Below are 22,706 nucleotides of genomic sequence, written 5' to 3'. Positions count from 1 at the left end.
CACACACACACAAACACACACACACATACAACTACACTCAGTGAAGGGACAAGCAGCGTGGGACATCATAACAGCTTTGATATCTGAATTGGCCAAAACCATTGCCATGGACCTAATCTGTTCATTTTCTCTGCGGCCCCGCCAGCAGAAGCTGGCAGATGACAGGATATGAGGCTGTGATATGTGGCCACGATGTCACACCTGACTGGGATGAACGAAGCCCAAGTTTAAACGAGTTCAGAGGGATTGTCATAGTAAAACATCAAAGGATAATGGAAAAGCTGAAGGGGGGAGGGATATATTTCAACAAAAGTATTCAAAGGCAAAAAAAATCACACATACATGAAAGAGGAACAGCACATATCTGGAACTTATAATCAAGCAAAAAATATGTACACATGACAGGAAAAATGTATCCATTTATGTAAAATGTACTCACATTAACATATGAAACACACATATGCATATACAACCATGCAGAGGGTGGCATTTGTTTTATGCTTATTTGCAATGTTTGTTCAACACAGTGATAATACATTGCCAACATGAATTTGTGGGGGAGGAAATTATTTACAACCGTCAGAGGGGAGAGGCTGACATTATAAATAACTGACCAGAGAGTATGCCCTCAGTCTCTTACACACAGATGACACTCATGGCTGTGTACTCACTTGGAAAAATCCGGAAGCCTTTTGATGTCGGCTTAGGTTTCAGCCGTGAAACACTCTTTTCGGTTCCTCTCAGACCAACATATGTTTCAAGCGTGGATCCTTTGATTTTCTTTAGACACTCATTCTTGGTTGGTGTAGTTGGTTGTTTGTTGGTTTGTTGTTGGTTTGTTTGATGTTTTTATTCCCACAAACAGGAGGTAGATGATAATAGAAAGGAAACAGAAGGTACCACTGTCCTGATCCAAAAGGTCAGAGTGGTGGGAACTAAAACAGACGTATCAAATAATGAATTGGTTAATTACCTGTAAGCAGTGACATCCCCTCCCCCTCCCAGTGCAGTGCACCCATAAACATTTTTTGTGTCATTATCGCCATGGCAGCGGCCTTGGAGTGAGTTGTGAGCACGCAGAAGAAGGGTTTGGGGTGTGTGTGTGTGTGTGTGTTTGTGTGAGATGTGTTTGTGTCTGTGTGTCTCTGTGTGTGTGTGTGTGTGTGTGTGTGTGTGTGTGTGTCTGTGTGTGTGTGTGTGTGTGTGTGTGTGTGTGTGTGTGTGTGCGTGTGTGCTGAAGAGAGGGGACAGTCAGACTCAACACAACTTCAGTGAGGCCTGGAGGCTCCCTGGCTGGAGAGACGAGGGGAGCCGTGAGGCGATAATTGGCTCAAACAACAGAAGGCAGGCAGTGCCGTGCAGTGCCCCGTGCCGCGCTTCAGTGAGGGGAGCCTGCCGCTGTAATCATGTATTTATGGAGTGATCATCAGGAGACGTCTGATGACAAGCCTTGCCAGTTAGAGTCCTCCACTCATTTAAGGGCAATCTTGCCACAGACGCGCGCCCCCACGATTTGTATGTTATCTGAAGCATGTGTGTGTGTGTGTGTGTGTCTGAGCATGTGTGTTCCCATAATTTGGTCTGTCTGTCTGTGTGTGTGTGTGTGTGGGTGTGTGTGCGTGTGTGTGTGTTCCCATAATTTGGTCTGTGTGTGTGTGTGTGTGTGTGTGTGTGTGTGTGTGTGGTTTGCATCATCCTCTCTTCCTGTTTCTCTTTTCAGAGGCTGACTGTGTGGTCCCTCTGTTCATGAGGGACTGAGACGGCTGTGAAGGGGAAAGACACGGAGAGAGAGAAAAAGAGAAGGAGAGAGAAAAGGAGAGAAAGAGAGTGGGAGAGGTAGGTAGGTAGAAAGAAAGAGGGGGTGGGGTGGGTATGAGTGAAAGGTCTGGTGACTATGTGAGGGATCAGAACGGAGAGCAAAAAAAGAGAGGGATGGCGTTCGTCTGAAAGACACAGAGAGAAACAGAAAGAGGGAGAATGATGGGATAGGGAAAGATAGAGTGTATGTAGGGGAGAGAAGAGAAACAGACTGAGAGAGAGAGGGGGCAGAAGGAGGAAGAGAGAGAGGGAGAGGGAGAGAGAAAGGAGGAAAATTGACATTCAGCCTCAGCTCTGTGCCTTGCTGGAAGAATAATGATTAGCTGCTCGGCATTCTAGTCACATAGCCTCTACTATCAATGAGTGAGAGAGGGGGGGGGGAACGAGGGAGAGAGAGAGAGAGGGAGAGAGAGAGGGATGCACTGAGCGAAAAACAAGGGTGAATAAGGAGGGGATGAAGGGAGAGCAAGAGGAAGGGTAGAGACAAGGGAGCAAGAGAGTGTACTGTATGTGCGAGATAGGGAGAGACGGTTTGTGTGAGAGAGAGAGAGAAAGGGAGAGCGAGGGATAGTGAGAGAGAGAGTGTGTATTAGCGAGAGAGAGAGAGAGAGAGAGAGAGAGAGAGAGAGAGAGAGAGAGAGAGAGATGAAGGACGGTAATGTCGTGGCACGGAGGCGATAGCAGCCGCAGGGATGCAGCACAGAGTGTGACGGATAAAGATGTATGGATCCACATGGATCTACACACATGTGCACTCACACACACATACACACACGCACACTCACACACACACACACACACACACACTCCCACACACACACACACACACACACACACACACACACACACACACACACACACACACACACACACACACACACTCACACTCACACACACAAACGCACACACACAGGCACACACAAGGGAAGAACATATGCGGTTAGAAGGGCACTGTCTGACCAACACACACAGGTCATGCATACTATAATACGCACACACATGAAAGCACAGGTATAATTATACTCACACTGTGGGGAGGGCAGTGAATCACCAGCCCATGTTACAGGTCATTGTGCACTTTGCACACAGATGGACAGGCACACACCAACACCTGCACAGCCGGGTTTCTGACATGAAGATAAGCTGTTGCCATGCGCACACACACAAGCACACACACACACACATACACAAATGCACACACACCCTCTCACAGAAGAGCACTTTGTCAAAGTCAGAACAGGTACAGCCACCTCAGCAAGGCCAGTGACCCGACCACAGGGCTGTGTATATGTGTGTGCATGTACTATATGTATGTGTGTGTGTGTGTGTGTGTGTGTGTGTGTATGTGTGTTTGTGTGTGTGTACCGGAGGAGAAAGAATGTGAGCGATAAGATAAGAGCCAGAGATGGGGGATAGAGGGAATCTATTGCCAGGAAAATGCCCAAAACTACTGATTAAAAGACATAGACATTTTGTTTAAAGAGCACCTATTATACTTTCCTGTTTTTTCCCTTTCCTTTAGGGTGTTATAGCCTTTTTGTGCATGTAAACGGTCTGCAAAGTAACAAAGCCACGAGGGAGCAACCCTCTCCTACAGAAACCACTTTTCCCTGCTGCCTGAAACACCTCTTTGGAAATCTAGCCCTTTTTCTCACAAGATGACGCAATCTCGTAACACAGTCCTTATTGCCCACCTAGCTGACCAATCAGAGCAAACTGGGCTCATCGGGAGGGGGGTTAAAGACACAGGAGCTCTAACAGAGTGTTTCAGACAGAGGGTGAATAGAGAGGTAAAATATGAGAAAAATAATGGAATGTTTTTGGAACATTGAAGCGTGTATATCTATTCTAGTAGACCCCAAAAATAGAATGATAAAGATTAAAAATGGACATAATGGGCCCTCTTTAATTGCATATTGCTGTGTTTACACTGCATTAGCCTCAAATCAGCCTAGTGAGGAAGAACACGTCCATCCAGGACCACCATGACTACTTGATTTTGAGCCTATGATGTGGATCTTCCATGTTCCAGTATTCTGTCAATTAAGATCTCCCTTTACATGGTAAGGTGCTCTTTAAGGTCAAACAGAACAAGTGGGGATGGAGGAATTACCGGAAGTTACCTAAAGCCCTTCAGGGAAGTGTGCTCTATGATGACCCCTATATAAACTAAACGTGCTATACTGCTGTTCTCAATAGTTGAAGCATTGCACTGTACATATACTGCATGGTTTCAGAACAGAGAAGTCACATAAAATGTCACGACATCTCAAAATCATATGTCTGTTATAAATAGCCTTATGTAAGGTTGCTGAGGTTGACCTATCACCATCATCACCACATCACCAGGCATGGACTGGCCATTGGGAAGAATTTTCCCAGTGGGTCAGCATTGTCAGTGTCGGTCAGTTTTACATTTACATTACATTTACATTATACAGTTACAGTTACGGCTTTGATATAGCCTATATGGATATTCAAAAGGCAGTCTTATCTGCAGCGACTCGGCAGCAAAGGCCTCCTCGGCCCGTGATGCAGACAAAGAGCGGCAGAAAAAGAAAAAAAACATTGTCGGCTGTCACCGTAAAGTGTGCAAAAATAGCTGTCTTATTGCTGCACGTGATGAGTAGGGGAGTAGTAAAGATACGGGAGCCTCAGAGAGCAGTAAGGCTGCAACATGCTAGGTGTTGTGAACTAGCTAATTTAACTTTTGAAAGCGTTAAAACTTTAAAAACTTTTGCTATAAAAATAGCTATAAACTATAAAATTGTGCTGCATCATTAAAAAATACACATCTACAGATGGAAACCATAGAAACCAAATAGAACAAGCATATTGTGTCCATTACTCCCACCCACATTAACTCCAATAGAAATTCTGATGTGATTGGAACACATCACGTCAATCTGTCATGATCTGTCACTCTGTCACTCACTTCACTCAGGGCACAGCGAATTGTTCCTGATGCTGCTTAGCTTGGCTTATTAGCCAGCTAGCCTGCTGGCGAGCATGGAGAAATATTTGAGTCAGTCCACATCGTCAAGTGACACTAATCTTGGGAGCGTCGGAAGACCAACATACATCATTTCTCATCAGGTGCTAAATTAAGCCATGAAACCAGCCAAGCTAAAGCGACATCTGGTTACAAAGCACCCAGATTCAAATTGAAATGTGTTTTTTGTTTATCACTATGAAACAGGTCTGAAGGTTGAAAAGTAGACAAATAGCTCCAGAGTACAAATGGTAGTAAACAGCTTAATCTGTTTTATGATTATGAGGGGGGCCCTGAAAAATGTTGTCCCCTGTAAGAGTCCCACAGCATGGCCCCCAAAAAGTTTGCGAACCCCTGATCTAAACAAACGTGAACATGTCGCTGAAAAAGAAAGGAAAGTAGGGACCAGGAACCGGCGCAGGTTCAATATTATAGACAAACACAAACGATGCAAACAACAGATTGTGCTTTTTAATTAACAATTCGTTGATCAATAAACATGTGTCAGTTTGAATTTGGTGTATCCAAGTGGGACCACTTGACAGCAAATTCGCGGGCTGCTTTTTGTCGCCAGTCTGCCCCAGATCATCACACAGGGGGATAAAAGGCACTACCTATCAGCTGTTAATTGTTTATATTTCACTCCTTGTTACTCTTAACTAAAAGGTGAAGGTGAGTAAAATAAGCAGTAAGGCTACTAAATAATGGATACTAACAGTTAAAGACTTAGCACTGTTTTGTAGGCACTCCTGGTAAATAATCACAGGTTCCTTCGGTGAGTAATTATGGTTTAATCATTTTCGAAAACATGAGGGGGAGACAGCTGCCACATGGAGAAATGGGCTGCTTAATGTGAACCTTTTCCCCTCACATTATTTCCCCCTCATCCTGTTCCCTGTCACAGTAAGGACCAGGTAAGCAGGGAGATTCACTTGAAAGGAAAAAGAGGTTAAACCCTGGGGCCAGATCATATAACCAAACTGCGCGTTTAAAGCAAGGAAGTCTGAGTGGATCATTGGGGGGGGAAAAAGCAAGAATGCTTGACATTAACTTTATGTAACTTGAGAGAAATTAGCATCAATGAGATGTCTTGTCAGTCAACTGGGACGGAAGCCCATCTGTCAGATGGGGGACATTGGCTTTGACGGCTGCGGCCGAGCGTGTGTGTGTGTGTGTGCCCATCCATGCACTACTGTGTGCCTTTTGCACGGCACCGGTGTCAATCTTTGTAGATGTGTGAAGATTTGTGTAAATGTTTGCATACATACGTGTGTGTAGGCTCCGTGTGAGCAACATGTGAAACGCGCACGCGTGTTTGTGTGTGTTTCTGTTCGCGTGTCATTGCACATTTAACCCAGGAAACCTTTATTTGGGTGAACATGTTAACTTGCATGTGTGCATTTGCATGGTTGAACAGGTACATGTGAGAGCTCATCTGACTACAAAAGCCAGTTTGTGTGTGTGTGTGTGTGTTTGTGTGTGTGTGTGTGTGTGCGTGTGCAGAGCGTGTATGAGAACCGTGTGTCTGCGTGTGCCCTTTTCGTGTGTGCTTGGTGTGCGTGTTCATACACAGGGCATGAGACACTCCAGTGTGTGTGGGTAGGCGTAGCGCGGCCTCCTTGACTAGCGGCCGCTGTCAGGTTAAACGGTCTGTCTCACCTCCTCCTCCTCAGGCTTCTCGCGTCCAGCCAGCTGTCTCTTCCACTGCACTCCTCTGCTCTCCTCCTGTCACACACATCACGTCAACCAGGCACCACGCTGGATGTATGTGTGTGTGTGTGTGTGTGTGTATCTACGCTTGACTGTTTGCAGGTGTATGTGTATACACTTGAGAGTTTGTGTAGATATGTACGTATATGCACCTGAGAGTGTGTTTAGGTGTGTGTATGTATATGTGTGTGCCTGAAAGTGATTATATGGTGATGGTGACTGTAGTGGGGATGGTTGTACTCTCCACACAAAGACCTGCTCAGGTCATTGCCAAGAATCCCTTGAGTCAGCTCCCGCCCCCTTCCCTCCCATATTATTTACTAATGATAAACAAACATAAATAAATAAACAAACTGATGATTGCAGAGAGGGCAGAAGTTGTTGTGGGGCGGGGGGGTTTAAATGTTCGCCTTTTCATAATTGGCCATAAACGAGCAAGGTAATCTCCCGCAATATGCTCCCAAGGAAAGTTATCGTATGGCGGGGCAACGAGGAGAACGGTGAGGCCTAATGTGGGCTCGCCGGATAATGTCCTCCATGGCCCATAACCGTCTGACGCTCTTATGGGCTCGTTTGTCGTGGTCCTGCAGGCCATTTGAGGGACCTCCGTAATAAACTCTGCACAGAGGCCTATGAGGCATCGTTTCAGTTTCCCTTTTTGTAGCGGGAAGAGCCTCTCTCCTCTAAAAGCCCACACACATACACACAAGCACACACACACACACACACACACAACCCCATGAGATTAAAAGCAGGTGAAATCTTGCAGCTCTCTGTGGCCAGATTGGCCTCGGGGCAGCATGATCCAGCCTACCTTGACTGACACCCATTAGAGTTTGGCTCCATTCTCTTCGGTGGTGGCTGCCAATTGACTGTTTTTAGACCTGGGCCATCCCATAATTTGAACTCTGCTGCCATGGCAGCACTACTGACTCGCCCCCCCTTTAGGTGTCTCAGGGAGAGAGTGAGAGTGTGTGGACTGGTTTGCTGGACTTATCAACGAGTAAAGGCGCATATCTGCAGTCCAGTTTCTCTCGGGGAACTGAAAAAGATGCTACTAAACCAGGCAAAAGAAGGACAGCAGACTTGACTATTAATATCTTCAGTTAAACCGTATGGATTTACAAATACATTACATCGTACAAGTACTTTGGCAATTGACTCGTCTTTTATCGCCTTGCCGATAAAAGCCATTAAATCGTTTGGGAGAGACAAATTACCATGACTCCCAAGGTTTTCTTCCTCCACAAAAAGGTGGACACAAAGTCAAAAGTAAAACTCTTTTTATTTCAAGACACTTCATACATTAGACTGTACACCTGCTCAATTATATTTCAATTATGCCTCTCGGCTTCAGTTTCAGCAGCGTCCATTAAGCTATTCATTTACATTTTTTTGTCACATTCAGGAACTTTCTCTTTGTGCTGTAACCTTAAGCTGAAAACCTTTCAGCTTTCTCTCCTTGTATCTGACCTTTGACCTCCAACAACCTATCTCTGTCTCTGGCCATGTGTAAATCTCTCCTTTTTCTCCGCCATTGCTGATCTGCCCCATAACTCATCCCTCCCCCTAACAGTACCTTTTTACCTCTCCTCCCTTCAACGCTCTCTTTTGCACTCCCCCTCTCCATCTCTCTATCTAGCTCTCCCCACCACCCTCTCACTCTCTCTCCATCTTCATTTCTCTATTCCTGTCTTCCCAGTCAATGCATCATCTCTTCTGACACCATGTTCTGTCTCTCTTTTTTACACACTCGCTGTTTCTTTCCATCTTCCTCTCACTCTCGCTCTCTATGTCTTCCTCTCTCTCCCTCTCTCTCTCTCTCTTCCCAAAATGACTCCCAATATGCTCCTCTCTCTACTCGCCTGTCTCCGTGACAATGACCTCCATGGCATGTGACACGACAGGACCCAGCTGCCCATGATGCCCGTCACCGAGGGCAACAGAAGGGTGCAAGAGCACCAGCGGAGTGGAGGGCGAGGGCGTGGAGGAGGAGAGGGAGGGGGAAGGGGACGATGAGGAGGACTCCCCCAGAGGAAGAGTGGTGAACGCGGGGGGTGACCCTGGCTGGGAGTGGAGCAGGAGGATGGTGTGCACCGCCGCCTGGCCCTCGCCCATCGCGGGGAGAATCAGGGCATGGGCCTCCCCCTGGGGACCCACCACCCTGCTCCCCGTACCCAGCTGACGGGCGAGGGTGGATCCGGCAGGCGCCCTGGCGTGGGTCTTGCGGTGCTTGCCCAGGTTTGAAAGGGAGCGGAAGGTGCGCGGGCACAGCGGGCAGGAGTAGGGCTTCTCACCGCTGTGGGTACGGGCGTGTTCAGCCAGACGTGCCGCCAGCACGAAGCTGCGCCCACACAGGCTGCACACGAACGGACGTTCGCCACTGTGCAGGCGTTCGTGGTCGCGCAGGTGCGGAATCTGCCGGAAGCACTTGCCGCACTGGGGACACTAAAGACCAGGGGAGAGAGAGAAAAAAAAAATCAGCACACACAAACACTTTCAGGAGCCTAATTGTGCACCTTAGTGCACCATTTCAAGGATTAATTTCCAAGTCACATTTGGTTATCTGAACACAGATGTTAATTTATAGTCAAACATAATTTTCTCCTGAAATATGTAAATAAACCTCCAGGTGGCCAGAAAGGAGTATTGAGGACACACTATTAGCCAAGGGGCAGTTTCAAAAACGGAAATGAACAAACTACCGCCTGACATTTGTTTGTCTCAAGATGTATTTGTTGTACCTCAGTAGCATGTGAGAAACCTGGATCATCCAAACAGACGTGCAATCCAGCAAGGGCAATCATTACTGCCCCAGTCTCAATGATCTATGGGTATTGAGCCTGGTGCGATCCATGCACTTGTAACAAATGACACATCATCTGAATCTTGAAAGAGAGACCCAACAGAGCCAAGGACTAAGCTACATGTCAATGTTCCATAGCCATTCACTGTGTCCTTCGAATCGATCATTATGATGGATAACCTTTGTAACAGACGATTGGAGACTGTGTGAAATGCAACACAAATTGTGTGTTTTGGTGAGGATAATTTCATTTCTGTTGCTTTTCGAAAAAAAAATCGACTGATACTCGGATGAAAGAGCCGCATGTCTGGGACACATTCTTAGCCTTGGATTCCCCAGCACTTGAGACCACGTGTTTAGTACACTAAGTCTGCCTTTAAAAACACCCCCCTCTTCGCCTCGCCTCGCTTTTTATTGTGCCGCTCAGTGGTTTAGCCGGCCGAGCCAGCCTCTATCCCTAAGCGTTATGGCGAGCCCCACGCTGCATGGCCTAATTGCTTTGCTGCTTTATTTCCTTTATTCCCCGAGGGTTCATTTGCTTTGTAGTCCCTTCTCTCCCCTCTCCTTCTCCTCTGCTTCTGTGTTAAAGGTCCTCCTCCAGGTTTACTCACTGTGTTAAGAGGATAATGACTAAACAGCTATGAAACAAGTTTACGGCTTTTATGGATCCAAAGTGGGTGTGTTAGAAGGCTATTACTGCCCTGGTCTTCCCCACAATTGTGATATCTTTTCATCCCCCCAAACCCCCACCCCGTTTGGTGTCTCACCTGGAAGGGCCGCTCCCCCGTATGGATGCGAAGGTGCACGCTGAGGGAGGAGGCGGTGGTGAAGTCTTTCCCGCAGTGCTGGCAGTGGTATGGCCGCAGCTTGGCAGCGCCGGCATTGGCAGAGGTTTCATCCGCCGCGGCGGCGTCGACGGGCGAGGCGTCGTGGGTGAGCAGGTGCTCCTGCAGCGCCGCCGCGGAGGCGAAGCGCTGGCGGCAGGGCGGCCGTGGGCACCGCAGTGGTGTTAGGCCCGCGTGCGAGAGTCTGTGCAGGTCCAGACCCTGTTGGGTGACGCAGCGGTGGCCGCAGAGGTCGCAGGTCAACTGGCCCCTCCTGCGCCTGCGCACGCGTCTCTCTGTCAGCCCGGTGCCATCCTGGGCTCCATCCGGGCCCGGGCACGTCTTCCTCGGGCAGATGGGCAGGTGAACGTCCAGCTCTGAGTGGCTGAGGAACTGCTCGGGGCAGCGGGGACAGGGAACCGGCTGCTTGCCTGAGGAGAAAGATTGGAAGTAGGAGCAGGAGCTTTTTCATGAGTGACTGGGAACCCTTCAGGTGGGGCTCTGGAGGGAGAGTGAAATGACCCACTGCCTGAGGGTCCCCATCCCTCACCCATCAGATAAATAAACAACTGAGACATCAAAGGAAAACACAAGCATTCTGCAAAGTCTATAAATGCATGCCAGCGTGACTTATAACGATTACACGAGAAAGAGGGAAAGTGTGAGATGGAAAGTGTGAGAGAGAAAGAGAGCGAGAGAGAAAAAAATGAGTAGCGAACACACGAGGACTGCTGCTTTCATTTGTCAAACTGACAAATAAATGTATGAGTCACGTTAGGAAGTCCTTTGTCTCCAGAGTAATATTTCCCTCATTATTCCCACACCTCTGACGCAACAGAAATGGGTCGTGGGGGGGGGTCCAGCACAGCTTCATTACTCAAAAGATGTGAGCTATTCACATGGGTTGGGTAGAGGGGAACAGGACCGAGGGGGGTGGGGAACACATTCACCATGCCTCTCTGCCCTTGACACGGACTGGTGCAGACGGGGGATGGTGGGGTTGGGGGTGGGGGCATGTGAGGTAGATGAGGATGAGGGTGATAGGGGGGTTAGAGGGGCTATGGGTGGTGCATGGCTCGTAATTTAATAACGGTAACAGAGACGTAAGGGATGGAGATAAATCAGTGGCTCTTATTATGGGAAGGGGACGGGGCACTTAGATCCATCATGTGTCTCGGGGAGAGTAGCCAGGCATGGTGCTGTGGCTTTAGGGTGGAGGCATGAGGGTGGAGGTGGGGGGTTGGGAGAGGGGCTTGCACTCTTCTCTTCTCTGCTTTGTTTTTTTTTCAAACTTACAGCCATAGCGTTAGCATTTACAGACGTTGGCACCCATTACAGTAAAGTTATTAAATTAAAAGTAATTAAATATATTTTCTGTAATTGCTTCATTAAAGTAAATGGGAAAAAAGCACTGGAACAGCGCCTCATATTCTCTCTCTCTTGCTTTTTTTTCTTGTCTCTCCCTCACTTTCTTTCTCTCTCATTCCCTAAATCTCCCACTGTCTCTCTCCATTTTGGTGTCTTGGTCGGACGTTGCCCTGAGGGGCTTCGGGTGGCAGGCGGAGCAGAAAGCTATAAACAAGAAGTGGGTTTAAGTCATGCACACGCTCACACAAACACTTCCACACGTGCACATGTGTACCCCAAATGCAATCACTTCTACATGCACTTGACAGACACACAGAGACACAAGCCCCACCACAGCACACACACTCATCGGTCATCAGAGACAACTAGAGATACATTTCCACAAAAAGGAATTGTGTGATTGCTCAACAGCAGCAGAGAATCGCCAGAGGAGGAGATGAATCACTGTACGGAAAATGAATGGGGGAAATAGAAGGGAATCTGAAAATGCTAAACATTCACACGTGGATTTGCAACTGGCTCTTAATATAGGACAGGACTTCACATTGTTGGAAATGGCACAATTGGAGTTGGAGACGTCACTTCCTGCACGTTCTGTTTATTTTCACTGTTGCCATAGTAATAGCCATGCCACAAAATTTGGCGCATGCACAATGAGCAAGTCAACACAAAAAAAAAGAGTTTTTTTTCTTTTCTAATTTCAGCGTTTAGGAAAACAAGTTTCACACTGTTTATGTCAGATTTAAATGTGAATTCACGTGACATACTTTAAATGTCTATTTGAGCACCCTATGTGGAGTTAGGGATCGCTTTCCATTCATTTACATAGGAGCCTAATCTTGCTTAGAAATAGCTGCTCAGGGGCATTGCCAAGATGGCTGCCGAGTTGTGAGACTTGCCCAGTTTGGGATCGCTAAGCCTTGCCCAGCAAATGACAAATTATACAGCCCGTAGTTTGGGTAGTATTTGCCCGTTATGCAGAGTAAACGTAACACTGACTTCCAACATCCGTTAGAATTATGTAGCTTGTCCACTATGTCACTTGCTTGTGTGACCATTTGTGACCACTTGTGAGACCATTTATGAGCTGTCTGCTGATTACCTATCAAAACAATAGTAACAGACATGTTTAAATTCATAACTGACCTATACTGTGGTGTGTAAAAGGTAATGTATGAGCAGATATGTGAAACTTTAGTGCCTTATCGTAACTTGTCGTAACGATGTACTGTGTGTGTACTAGCTAGGTAGTAGTTTGGTAAGTTGTTCGTTATCACAGACATTAGCTCATCACTTTGAATTTAGCGTTACACAAGCAAAGCAGAAGCTGGAACATAGGCCGTAATTATTCCAAAGGCTTGGTGGTTTCTTCATTTATTTCAAAAAGCAGATGAGTGTCCATACAGCAACTGTAAATATTAACGTTAGACCCCTATGTTGCTATAGGCCAAGTTACATTACCTCGTTAGATGTAGGCTGGAGCTAATTGAGTGGCTAGCTTAGTTATCGTAGATATGTCACTTTGAATTAACACAAGCAAAAGATCAGCTAATATATAGACTGTTATTAATCCACATTGGTGGTGGTTAGGGCTGAACGATTTGGGAAAATAATCTAATTGCGATTTTTCCCCCCAAATATTGCGATTGCGATTTAATATGCAATTTTTTTATTTTATCCAATTTTTTTCCAACAAATCGTAATGAATGATTTAAATATGACCAACACAATATTAGATACATTTAGTGTAAAATATTATTTCCCACATTTTAAATTGTTATTTAACGTTATTTAACTCATTACAGAATCAAGAACAACAAATCGGTGGCTTTGCCACTGTGCATTTAAGTAATTTAAACAAAGTAATTGTAAGAATAAACACAAGGCATGCACTTTTTAAACACTGTGTGCAAAATGTACCATCTTTTTTTAAGACACGTTTTTTAATCGCGAACGTTGCGGTTAGAAAATCGCGTTCTACCATATCACGATTAAATCGCAAATGCAATTAATCGTTCAGCCCTAGTGGTGGTATCTAGTCTGGGTACCAGACGAACTTAGCCCCGCCCACAACATTTGAGGTCTGGAAATTCGGTCTGGCATTGCTCCGTTGGGGAGAAAATATGCCCGACCAAAAACTTTACCAGACCAATCAAATTGTCAGGGCGGGCTATATACGATGATGGACAGATGATCAACCGTAACGTAATCAACCACGTCACCACAGAGCGCTTGGGTTCGTTTAAAAACTTCTGTCCATGACAGCTCCGTGCACAAACATGGCTGCCGCTGGAGAGCGGAGATGTAGATGTGTAGATAGAGATGTTTTAGAAGACATCGACAGCGCATTCATTTTGAAAGAGGAACAGAGAAACGCGATCAAGGCATTTGCCGATCGAAAATATGTTTTTGCCGTCCTTCCTACAGGATTCGGTAAAAGTTGAATTTATCAGCTGGCCCCGATGACGACTACGTTGCTCTGATTGGTTGTAGGTCTATCCAATTAAGCGAAGAGGCATTTTTTTCCTGGTTCGGTTGAAGCACGCCTCATAATCACAGCCCAATGGAGCAGTATCAGACTCAAAATCTGACTAGAATTATGAGTATGACATCGTCAGGCTAGGTGGTATCTTCATTTATTTGAAAACTACAGCAGATGAACCGTAATTTGTTTGCTCCATCTCCTGCTCGCCCCGGAACATAATCAATCTGTCCCATTAAAAAAGGTAAAGTTTGCTTGCTTTGGCCAGGAATCAAATCAAGGTCTACTGCTTGGAAAGTATTATTAACACTATCCACTGTACTATCAGAACCATATTCCCATGATACGTTACATACCAGAAAATCTCTGATAACAGCCAAATATAGCCTATACACTTAGTGGTGTGGATGAGATGGAAGATAATCTTTAATTTAAAGTCCGGGAAAATCTCTGATAAGCAACCAAATATGTAAACGTAATAGCGTGGTTGTGATGACAGATGACAAAGCCCAATAGAGATTTGATGTCATGACATTTCATTATGTTCCACCATTCATTTCAATGGGAAAAGAGAGATGAAAAACGACAAAAAGAACAAAAGGACGTCAAGGGGCACACATTTTTACAAGAGCACTAAAAGGGACCAGGACTGATGTGTCAGAGTTGGAGCGCGGTGTCAATATTATCTTCAAAGCGCTAGGAGCAGAAGTGCTGTAAAAAACGGGTGGAATGACGATTAAACAAGAGCAATGAGCAATCGCACTAAAAATATCCAACATGCCAAAAGTGTCTCAAAAAGACAGTCACGCAACGTGTGGACGAGAATAACAACAGCTGACTGCAGCAAGTCAGAAGTAGTTAAGTAATACAGAAGCTGGCAGACTCTACCTCTAACCCTCCCCTCCATTCCATTCCATTCCATTCTCTCCCCCCCCCCCTCTCTCTCTCTCACACTCTGGCTCTTGCTCTTTCTCTCTCGCTCACACACTCTGGCTCTTGCTTGCTTTCTCTCTCTCTCACTCTGGCTCTTGCTCTCTCTTGCTCTCTCACACACGCACACACACACAGTTTTCAGAATCTCATAATAATCTAATAATTGCACCTTGGTGTATGAGGGCATGCAGCTCCAACCTCTTCTTGCGCAGAAAGGACTGGCCACAAATGGAGCAGGAGTAGTTGCCAGTGTGTTTGTACCTGCAGTCAGAAAAAAACGAGCAAACACACAAATATGTATTCTGCTTGGTGTATACTAAGTAAAGAGTGCTTAACAAAACACTTATATTAACACAGACATTTCCAGTTATAGATCAGTTGGTAACCTGTGCTGTATCTGATGGCTGTTGCTTGATGAATGTAAAATTGGGTGAATCATTTTATGAATAACAGGTTGACGAATTTACCTTCTGCATAAAAATGACCACATTTCTTTACATATTTCTTGGACGTGTGCCAAGGTTTTTAAAGGTGGAATCTTGCTGCTGTCCTGCCGGTAGTTAGGTAGGCTGGAATCCTGACATAGTAGTCATTATGCAGGCGGCAGTTTGCACGCATACTGCTCTCACCCTCTCTCCATCAACACAGACAGATGGAGAGATAGAGCAAGAATGAGAGAAAGAAAGAGTGAGATAAATAGAGAGGAAGGTGGGGAAGGGTGGCACAAAGTATATGTATACTGAGACTCATTGTGTTCAACTATTCATTTTAAGAGAGCCAACAGCAAATTATCTCTACATGCTGTCCGCGAATCTGGACAAAATTTCCATATAATCAAGCCCCTTGGCTAAGTGCTTCACAGTTAATTTTGAACGCATAGTGGCTGGCATAGCACACGTGGCTGCCATCGAGTTTACCACTCGTCCCAGTCTATTGAGCTGGCTCTCTTTCTCTCACTTACTCACCCACTCTCTCTCTCTCTTTCTCTCATACACTCCTTCACTCCTTTCTCAAAGGGCTGAGGGGGAGAGGGTTAAGCGGTCAGGCAAGTCGAGTGAAAATGACAATGTGGAATTAATAGCGCTATAAAAATAACATTAAAGAGCGGGGAGAAGGAAGATGTCTCCTCCCCGCTTTTCCCTCCATCTTAGGGACGGCGTCACGCTGCGATGGCTCCTCTCTGTCGCTCTGGAGGCTCCTTCAGAGCCATGCAAAGTGAGGGACTAGGGAGAGGGTGGCCAGGGCGGAAACATCACAGGGTTTGTCACAAACAGAAACATCACAGGGTTTGTGAATGTGTGTTTGCGTGTCTGTATGTGTGTGTTGTGTGTGTGTGTGGGGGGGGGGGCAGTAATGGTGTGATGAGGGTTTGAGAAGGCTGGGGGGTTTGGGGGGGGGGGGTGACACCTTTGGGCAGCCTGCCTTGCTGGACTCGTGACACTGCCTGCAAAGCGGGGCTGGGAGACGGTGTTGCATTAGTGGGGAAGAGGGTAGTGTGCGGGCACAGGTTTGATTTTTAATGGGGGATTTAATCGGATTGGAAATCAGGGACCCCCATGAAAGCTAATGAGACGTGTCATGGAGGGATTACTTCCGCTCACGCGCCCCCCCCCCCCCCCCGATAACGGGAGTGTTCTGGAGTGTTCTGTCCGCTTCAGCGGCTCATCCAAACACCAGCCCGTGGCATGGAGCAGGCAGGGCGGGGGCGGGGGGGGGGGGGGGGTTGGAGGGTGGCGTGCGTGATTACGAGCAGCACTGCGTGGGCAGGGGAGCTGAGAGCTGGCACCCTATATTTGGGAGCCTGTTGCAAGGGGACACTGCCAGCCACCACTGCTGGCTGGTCCAGAGCCGGAGCATCTCATTGGACGCTCACTGAAACACTTGGCCAGGGAGGGAGAAAACACTAGGATACGGCTAGCAGCAGCTTTGCAAAGACTGCCCTACAAATGCCAATCTGCATTATGTGCTAAAGGGGGACCTGAGAGGGTGACATCTAAGCTGTTATCCACAAGCTAGACCCTCTTGTGCTTTAGTGCTAAGCAGGCAATTTTGCTTAACATGCAGTACTTGTGATGCTATTGTTTTTCTTTATCCATACCTATTAGACCAGTTCAATACAAGTGTCTGATGATGTACAACTCTGGTGTGACCAGGGGAAAATTTATTTCTTGAGAAAGATCTAGACAAAATCTTTAGAAAAAGAAAAAAGTGGGTTCTTTGCTGGTTCTAAAAAGGAGCCCTGTGAGGTCTAATTCAGTGCTATCTGATGAAGAGTTGTCTGTAGAACCCTTTTGGAGGCACCAGAGCTATTGCCTCTGTAAAAAAAAGCCTTTAGGTTCCAGACTCGGAACCTTTGTTAGCTTTTCCATCCTAGGAACCTTCATTTGAAACCTAAGAAGAACCTCAGCGGTTTTATCTGTTAGAGTGGTAAGTAAGTCAGAAGAACATTTTGCTGGAAGGGTAGGAGACATCTGTAATTTGAAAACCTCACCTGTGCACCTGCAGTTGTGCTTGCGTGCAGAAGCTGGATGGGCAGTCAGCGCAAGCGTACGCCAGCGAGACCCCCTCCCCCTGACCCTTCTTCCCCCCCTCTCTCTGGTGCTGCTGGGCGTCCTGGCGCTCGTGGAGCAGGGCGTGCTGCTTGAGCGAGCTGGCCTGGGTGAAGCCACGACCGCAGCGCAGGCACACATGGGACCGTATCGCGCTGTGCGTGTGGCGGTGGCGGCCCAGGTTGCTCTTGTAGGCGAAAGCCTTGGGGCAGAGGTCACAGCGGTGTGGCTTGTGGCCCGAGTGGCACTGCATGTGGGCGCGCAGGTGGCACCGGCGCTTGAAGGTCTGGCCGCAGTGGGGGCACGGCTCCACGCTTGCGGATGGACAGCTGTCGGGGAGAGACGTGGGGGAGGGGAGGCTATAGATGTGATTGGGGAGGACGAAAGTCGGGGAGTTCTCCTCTGAACAGGTCTCAGTCTCCATGGTGTCAAGTGCCTCTCCTCTCTCTGCCTCTGTAAAATATAACATTTGAAATGTGTTAAACATGCAATTTAAAAGTTTCTAATCTACAGGCTACAGGCTTGACTGGATATGGACTAGCCTGGATAGTTACCAAGACAACAAAAAAGTAACTCTTATCAAAATCGGCTGTTCCTTTCAGTAAAGTAACTACATTCTACATTTTTAATGTTAGTTTAGTTAGGTAAACTACATAAGTATTTATGGAATACAATTGATGGAATAAGCCAAAGTTCAACTAAGAGTTCTGAAAGAAACAACATGGCTCTCTTAAATCAAACTGAAAGATTATTGGCTTCGGAGCTTAACTTTGTATAAGAGATGGGGATAAATGTCATATAAATCTGTACTGGAGTTGAGGTACAATAAAGTCCCAACAATGACATGATGAACCATGATCTTACCTCTTGGCTTCATTTGGGAGGCAGTCCCTTGGCTGGCAAGTCCAGCCTGTGCTGAGTAGGCCTCAGTGGGCTGTGAAGTCGGTTGCCTGTGCTGCCGTTGGTGGTAGAGGAAGAGTGTGGTGTTCATAAACTCTTTTCCACAGACCTGGCAGCAGTGCAGCGCCCCCTCCAGGCCATGGCGGGCCTTGCGGTGGCTGGCCAGAGCCTCCAGTGAGCCCAGAGCTGATCCACAGCACACACAAAGGAAGGTCCGGTCTATCTCCTCCATAGTCGAGGAGACATGGGTCTCCAATGAGGCTGAAGGGGATGACTCAGAACCAGCTTGGGGGGCAGCTTCCATTTTAGTTGTTCTGCTAGAGTCTAGAGAACATTCTAGAACCAATGCGGTTTGTTGCTGTCCGTCTGCTTTGTCCTTGGTGTTCCCCTCCACCCCGCTCTCCTTCACCTGATAGGAATGTTCAAAGGTCACCAATTTCCCCTCAAGCTTCACTTCCCTCTTTCCATCCCCCTCCTCCATCCTTTCGACCTTCATATTGGGCTCAGCAATATCGACACTGTCGCTCTTATCGTCGTACTCCTGCGCTCTCTCTCCATCCTCAATCTTCCCGGCAGTTTTCTGCTCCTTACCGGCAGAATGGCAGCACAGGCCAAGCTTGTTGTGCTGCTGCCACAGGGTAAGAGACTCAAAGAGGAGGCCGCAATCGCCACACTGGTAGCGGATGAGCGGGGCCGCAGGTGCACTGGACGAGCTGGGCTGCCTCAGGGCCCTCTGAGGAGGCTGAGTGCCGAGCAGACCGTTGGGCTTGGCTGCCACCATCGAGCTGGGCAGCGCTGGGGGACAGCTCTGGCCCAGCGCCTGATCCAGAACAATCGCCACCGGGCTGTCCAGGGGTAGGTGATGTGGATCGGGACCAGCCTGGTCCAGGCTGGGCAGTCCAGAGGGAGCACTTGGGTACAATTCAGCAGACTGGAGGAGAGAGAAAGCAAAGCAGAGGGACAACAGGGGGAGATTGTATACAAGAGTTGTACATTGAACAATGAAGTGAATTAAATGAATGACCGAAGTACAGCTGGGGCTTTTGCTGTCTAGTGAGACATGAATCATGAATTAAAGTGACAATAGCCTCAGTATCAAGATAGATTAATTAAGCAAAGCTGAACGCCTGTGATTTTCACACTGTACCTCAGCCTGTGCAGGAGGGGGAGCTATGGCATTTAGATCCAGGTCGTTGTTGGCAGTCTGGCAGGTAAGTTGGTGAGTGAGCACCTCCTCCAGTGACTGGAAGAGTTTGTAGCAGGGACACATGTAGAGGGAGGATTCTCCATCCATTTCCCCTACTTTGGAAAACACGCATGCAGTCACTAGTTATCTGGACCAAACACAGAGTAAATAACTATCTACACCGTCCTCTCTGCCAAATAGAATCGTTTTTTTCTTTCAAATGAAAGAAATATACATTAAACAACCACAAACTCATCAGTACACACATAAAAAGTCATCACTTCCAGAAAAAATGAGGCCTACTTCAAGAGGAACACATTCACACACGCAATCAAACCAAAAAGACAGCTACTTAGAAGCAAGCTAAGGACCTCTAATCATTCACCAAGCACATGTTGGTTGAGAGAGCTCGGGCACCAAATACTGGAACTGGGATGGCATTAGCTGTGCAATCCAGGGCCCTTGGGTGTGAAACAGCCGTCATGAATCCCTCGCTTTTCCTATTTCCCTCCCTGTCGCTCTCTCTCTCTCTCTGTCCCGGTGTCTCTCTTTTCTTCTTTATTGGATTCTCGGTGTGTGTGTCTGAGAAGCCTACTGCTGCAGACAGATGGCCATTCACAAACAGTTTGGCTGAGGACCCATTCGCCACCCCCACGCACATATGCAACGAGCAGACAATGACCTGCCTTGCAGAATGGATCACACGCACACATGCTCAACTGCTTGCGTGCCTCTGTTTAACTGCCTCAGCATGTGTATGTGTATGTGTGTACGCAATCGAGTGTGTGTGTGTGTGTGCGCGTGTGTGTGGTTGTGAACGACTATCTGCTTGTTCCATCTCCAGTGGCTTGCTCGTCTATGAAGGTGCCATAATGCCAATGTCACACCAGCCTCAATGAGAGGAATACCTGCTGATCTGCCCATGGAATCGGGATTTAGATAGCAGCAGCATGGATGTCATTTCCTGTGTCAATATGTTGCTGCCGGTGGTGGGCATTTGACTCACAACAGACTCAGACGGGATATGAGAGATCACTCGATACATCTGCTCTCTGTCTTTTCATTGACACTGGGAGCAGGATCACACATCTGTAGGGCTCACCTGCACGTCTGTTTTTTTTTAACCCTCTGGTGTGAGATTGTTTGTAATGTGACATGTCTGAAAGGTGTTGTTAGGAATGAGAATGACAAGGTGAATAATAATAGAAATCTGTAAAATTGGTCAATTTTTTCAGTGTGATCTTAAGCAAAGAGAAGTCGCCAACCTGCCATCCATTGAGCTCTCTTGCAAATTAACCCATGACCTTTGTGTTGTTAATTCCCTGCTTACGCTGTTGAGATAAAGGAACTAATGACCCTTGTAATCACAAGGGTATAGGCCTATCAAGGTTGCCTTTGGTACAACCAGATGGCAAGCAGGCCAACCTCACTCATTAACTCCTCCTGTTAACATCACTTCTGAAGCAGCTCCTACCCTAAGACAGTGGAGTTGAGTTTCTCCTCGTCACGACTCTGTTTCACAAGGGAAAGGGCACATGACTCATTCCCTCAGCTCTGTTGAGTCTGCTAACACACCCGGCAGTGAAATAGTTACAGAGCGATGCTGGATAGAAAGGCACTGGCACCCATGATGACAAGTTTAGCTGGGAGGCAGAGACTGACAGACTTTGGTGATGAAGCCCAGCGGCCTAACAGCACATAATGTGCACACAGTGAGGATTTTGCAAGGAGATGAAACCATTTTGTTTTAATCCTCTAAAAGCGTTGGCACATAGTTCTGCTTGCGCTCGGCACAAGGCACTAGAGGGGAGATCTTTCTTTACTGATTAAAGCAAATTAGGGGGAGAAATGTTGGCAGTTAATGTGTAGGTTGTTTCCAGGCAACACCACTTTATACCCCGGCAGCAAAATCTCTGCGTGGATGGCTAAGGCTACCGGCATGTTCCTTAACAAAGCCCATACCTATACATGAAGGCTGCTTTTCTGAGTAATACACACCGTGTGAAATCATCCTCACCGTTAAAAAATTGTGTGAGGGTCGATACTCATACCACATTATGTAAAGCTTACTTAAAATTACATTGTCGTTTTTGCAGCCATCAGCAAAAAATAAGGCTACGTCTCCCCCTGGTGGACTTTTAAAATAACCACGTTCTAGAAATCAATTTGAAGGGTCTGCTGTTTCTATGGAATAACGTTGGTTTATAAAGTTAACCGCCCGCACAAGATTTTTTCTAGTTATGTTACACTGCAAGATAACGCAACAGGCTACAACAATTAGAAACTCGGGAGAACTCACGTTGAAATGTGTTGTTTTAAAATTAAATACACACAATTTTAAACCAAATTTTGCGCCAATATAGTTGGACAAAACATTGAAAAATGATGAACCGATAATCTGGTAAACCGAGATGTGCTATCCCAGCTGTCTCCACAAAGTCCACAACGACATGGTGGTTTCTATGGTACAATGGCCGCTCCTTGCCATGCCAAATGTCTATGTCCCAGGTCCCGTGGAAAAGGCAAAAAGCGTGACCCACAGGGGCGACAGTCGACCGTGATCTTGTTTTAAACAATGAACGACTGATGCAGCTATGTCTGTGTGATTTATCGCTTTACTTACTTTTCTGCAGCCACAATATCACAATCTTTCTTGCGACGGGTAGTAACTTGTCAACATCCCTCTACTTCATTGGTTAGCGCGCTACCCAATAAGCAGCACTTGAGCGAACAAGTACAGTGAATTCAAATGGCGTCACATCTCTGCGACAAACACTCGAACAATTCCTCCCATGTACCAGAGTATGTACCTCGAACATCTAGGTACTTTCATGTCATCACTTTTTTTTTCTCATTTTCTCAAAGGGCTTTATTCTTACCTTGTTTCACTTCCTGCGTTGTTCAAACGGCGATTCGCACATAGAAGCCTCTGCTTTCCATAGTCATGTTCAACGCACAGAAGTGTCTTGCAGGAGACCAAACTGTCTTTCAGTCATGCCGCCCTCCTACACCTTCACCCCTTTCAGTTTCATTAAAAACAAAACAGGCAAAAACAGGCAAAAACAGACCGGTGGAAGTTTCATCTCTTTATTTAATGAGTTCAAATCAGACTGACAAGCATGTTATCTCCCCTTTTTT

General features: G+C 46.8%; 1 protein-coding gene across 1 annotated transcript; it reads right to left on the bottom strand.

Moving 5' to 3' along the window:
• Positions 1 to 7,786: 7,786 nt before the first annotated feature.
• On the bottom strand, positions 7,787 to 22,601 carry LOC105892070 (zinc finger protein 420-like). Its single transcript, XM_012818293.3, has 7 exons — positions 22,192 to 22,601; positions 19,530 to 19,684; positions 18,347 to 19,313; positions 17,425 to 17,935; positions 15,103 to 15,194; positions 10,094 to 10,581; positions 7,787 to 8,968 (listed from the first exon to the last, which is right to left on the bottom strand). Exons 2-7 carry the CDS (start codon positions 19,674 to 19,676, stop codon positions 8,378 to 8,380), a joined length of 2,796 nt encoding a protein of 931 aa, XP_012673747.2. The 5' UTR covers positions 19,677 to 19,684; positions 22,192 to 22,601; the 3' UTR covers positions 7,787 to 8,377.
• Between the last annotated feature and the right edge of the window lie 105 nt (positions 22,602 to 22,706).

This window comes from Clupea harengus, chromosome 19 (genome assembly GCF_900700415.2).
Source record: "Clupea harengus chromosome 19, Ch_v2.0.2, whole genome shotgun sequence".
NCBI classification, from domain to species: Eukaryota; Metazoa; Chordata; class Actinopteri; order Clupeiformes; family Clupeidae; genus Clupea; species Clupea harengus.
The sequence above is the reverse complement of the archived record's forward strand: the minus strand, read 5'-3'. Positions and strand labels throughout refer to the sequence as shown.

Bases quoted from the DNA above. Each gene is read 5' to 3' on its own strand.
- LOC105892070 (XM_012818293.3), bottom strand. From the start codon at position 19,676: ATGGATGGAGAATCCTCCCTCTACATGTGTCCCTGCTACAAACTCTTC. The intron at 17,936-18,346 runs GTAAGATCATGG...TATATTTTACAG, and splicing joins CTCCCAAATGAAGCCAAGAG to AGGCAGAGAGAGGAGAGGCA. The intron at 8,969-10,093 runs GTGAGACACCAA...CCTGGTCTTTAG, and splicing joins CGGGGGAGCGGCCCTTCCAG to TGTCCCCAGTGCGGCAAGTG.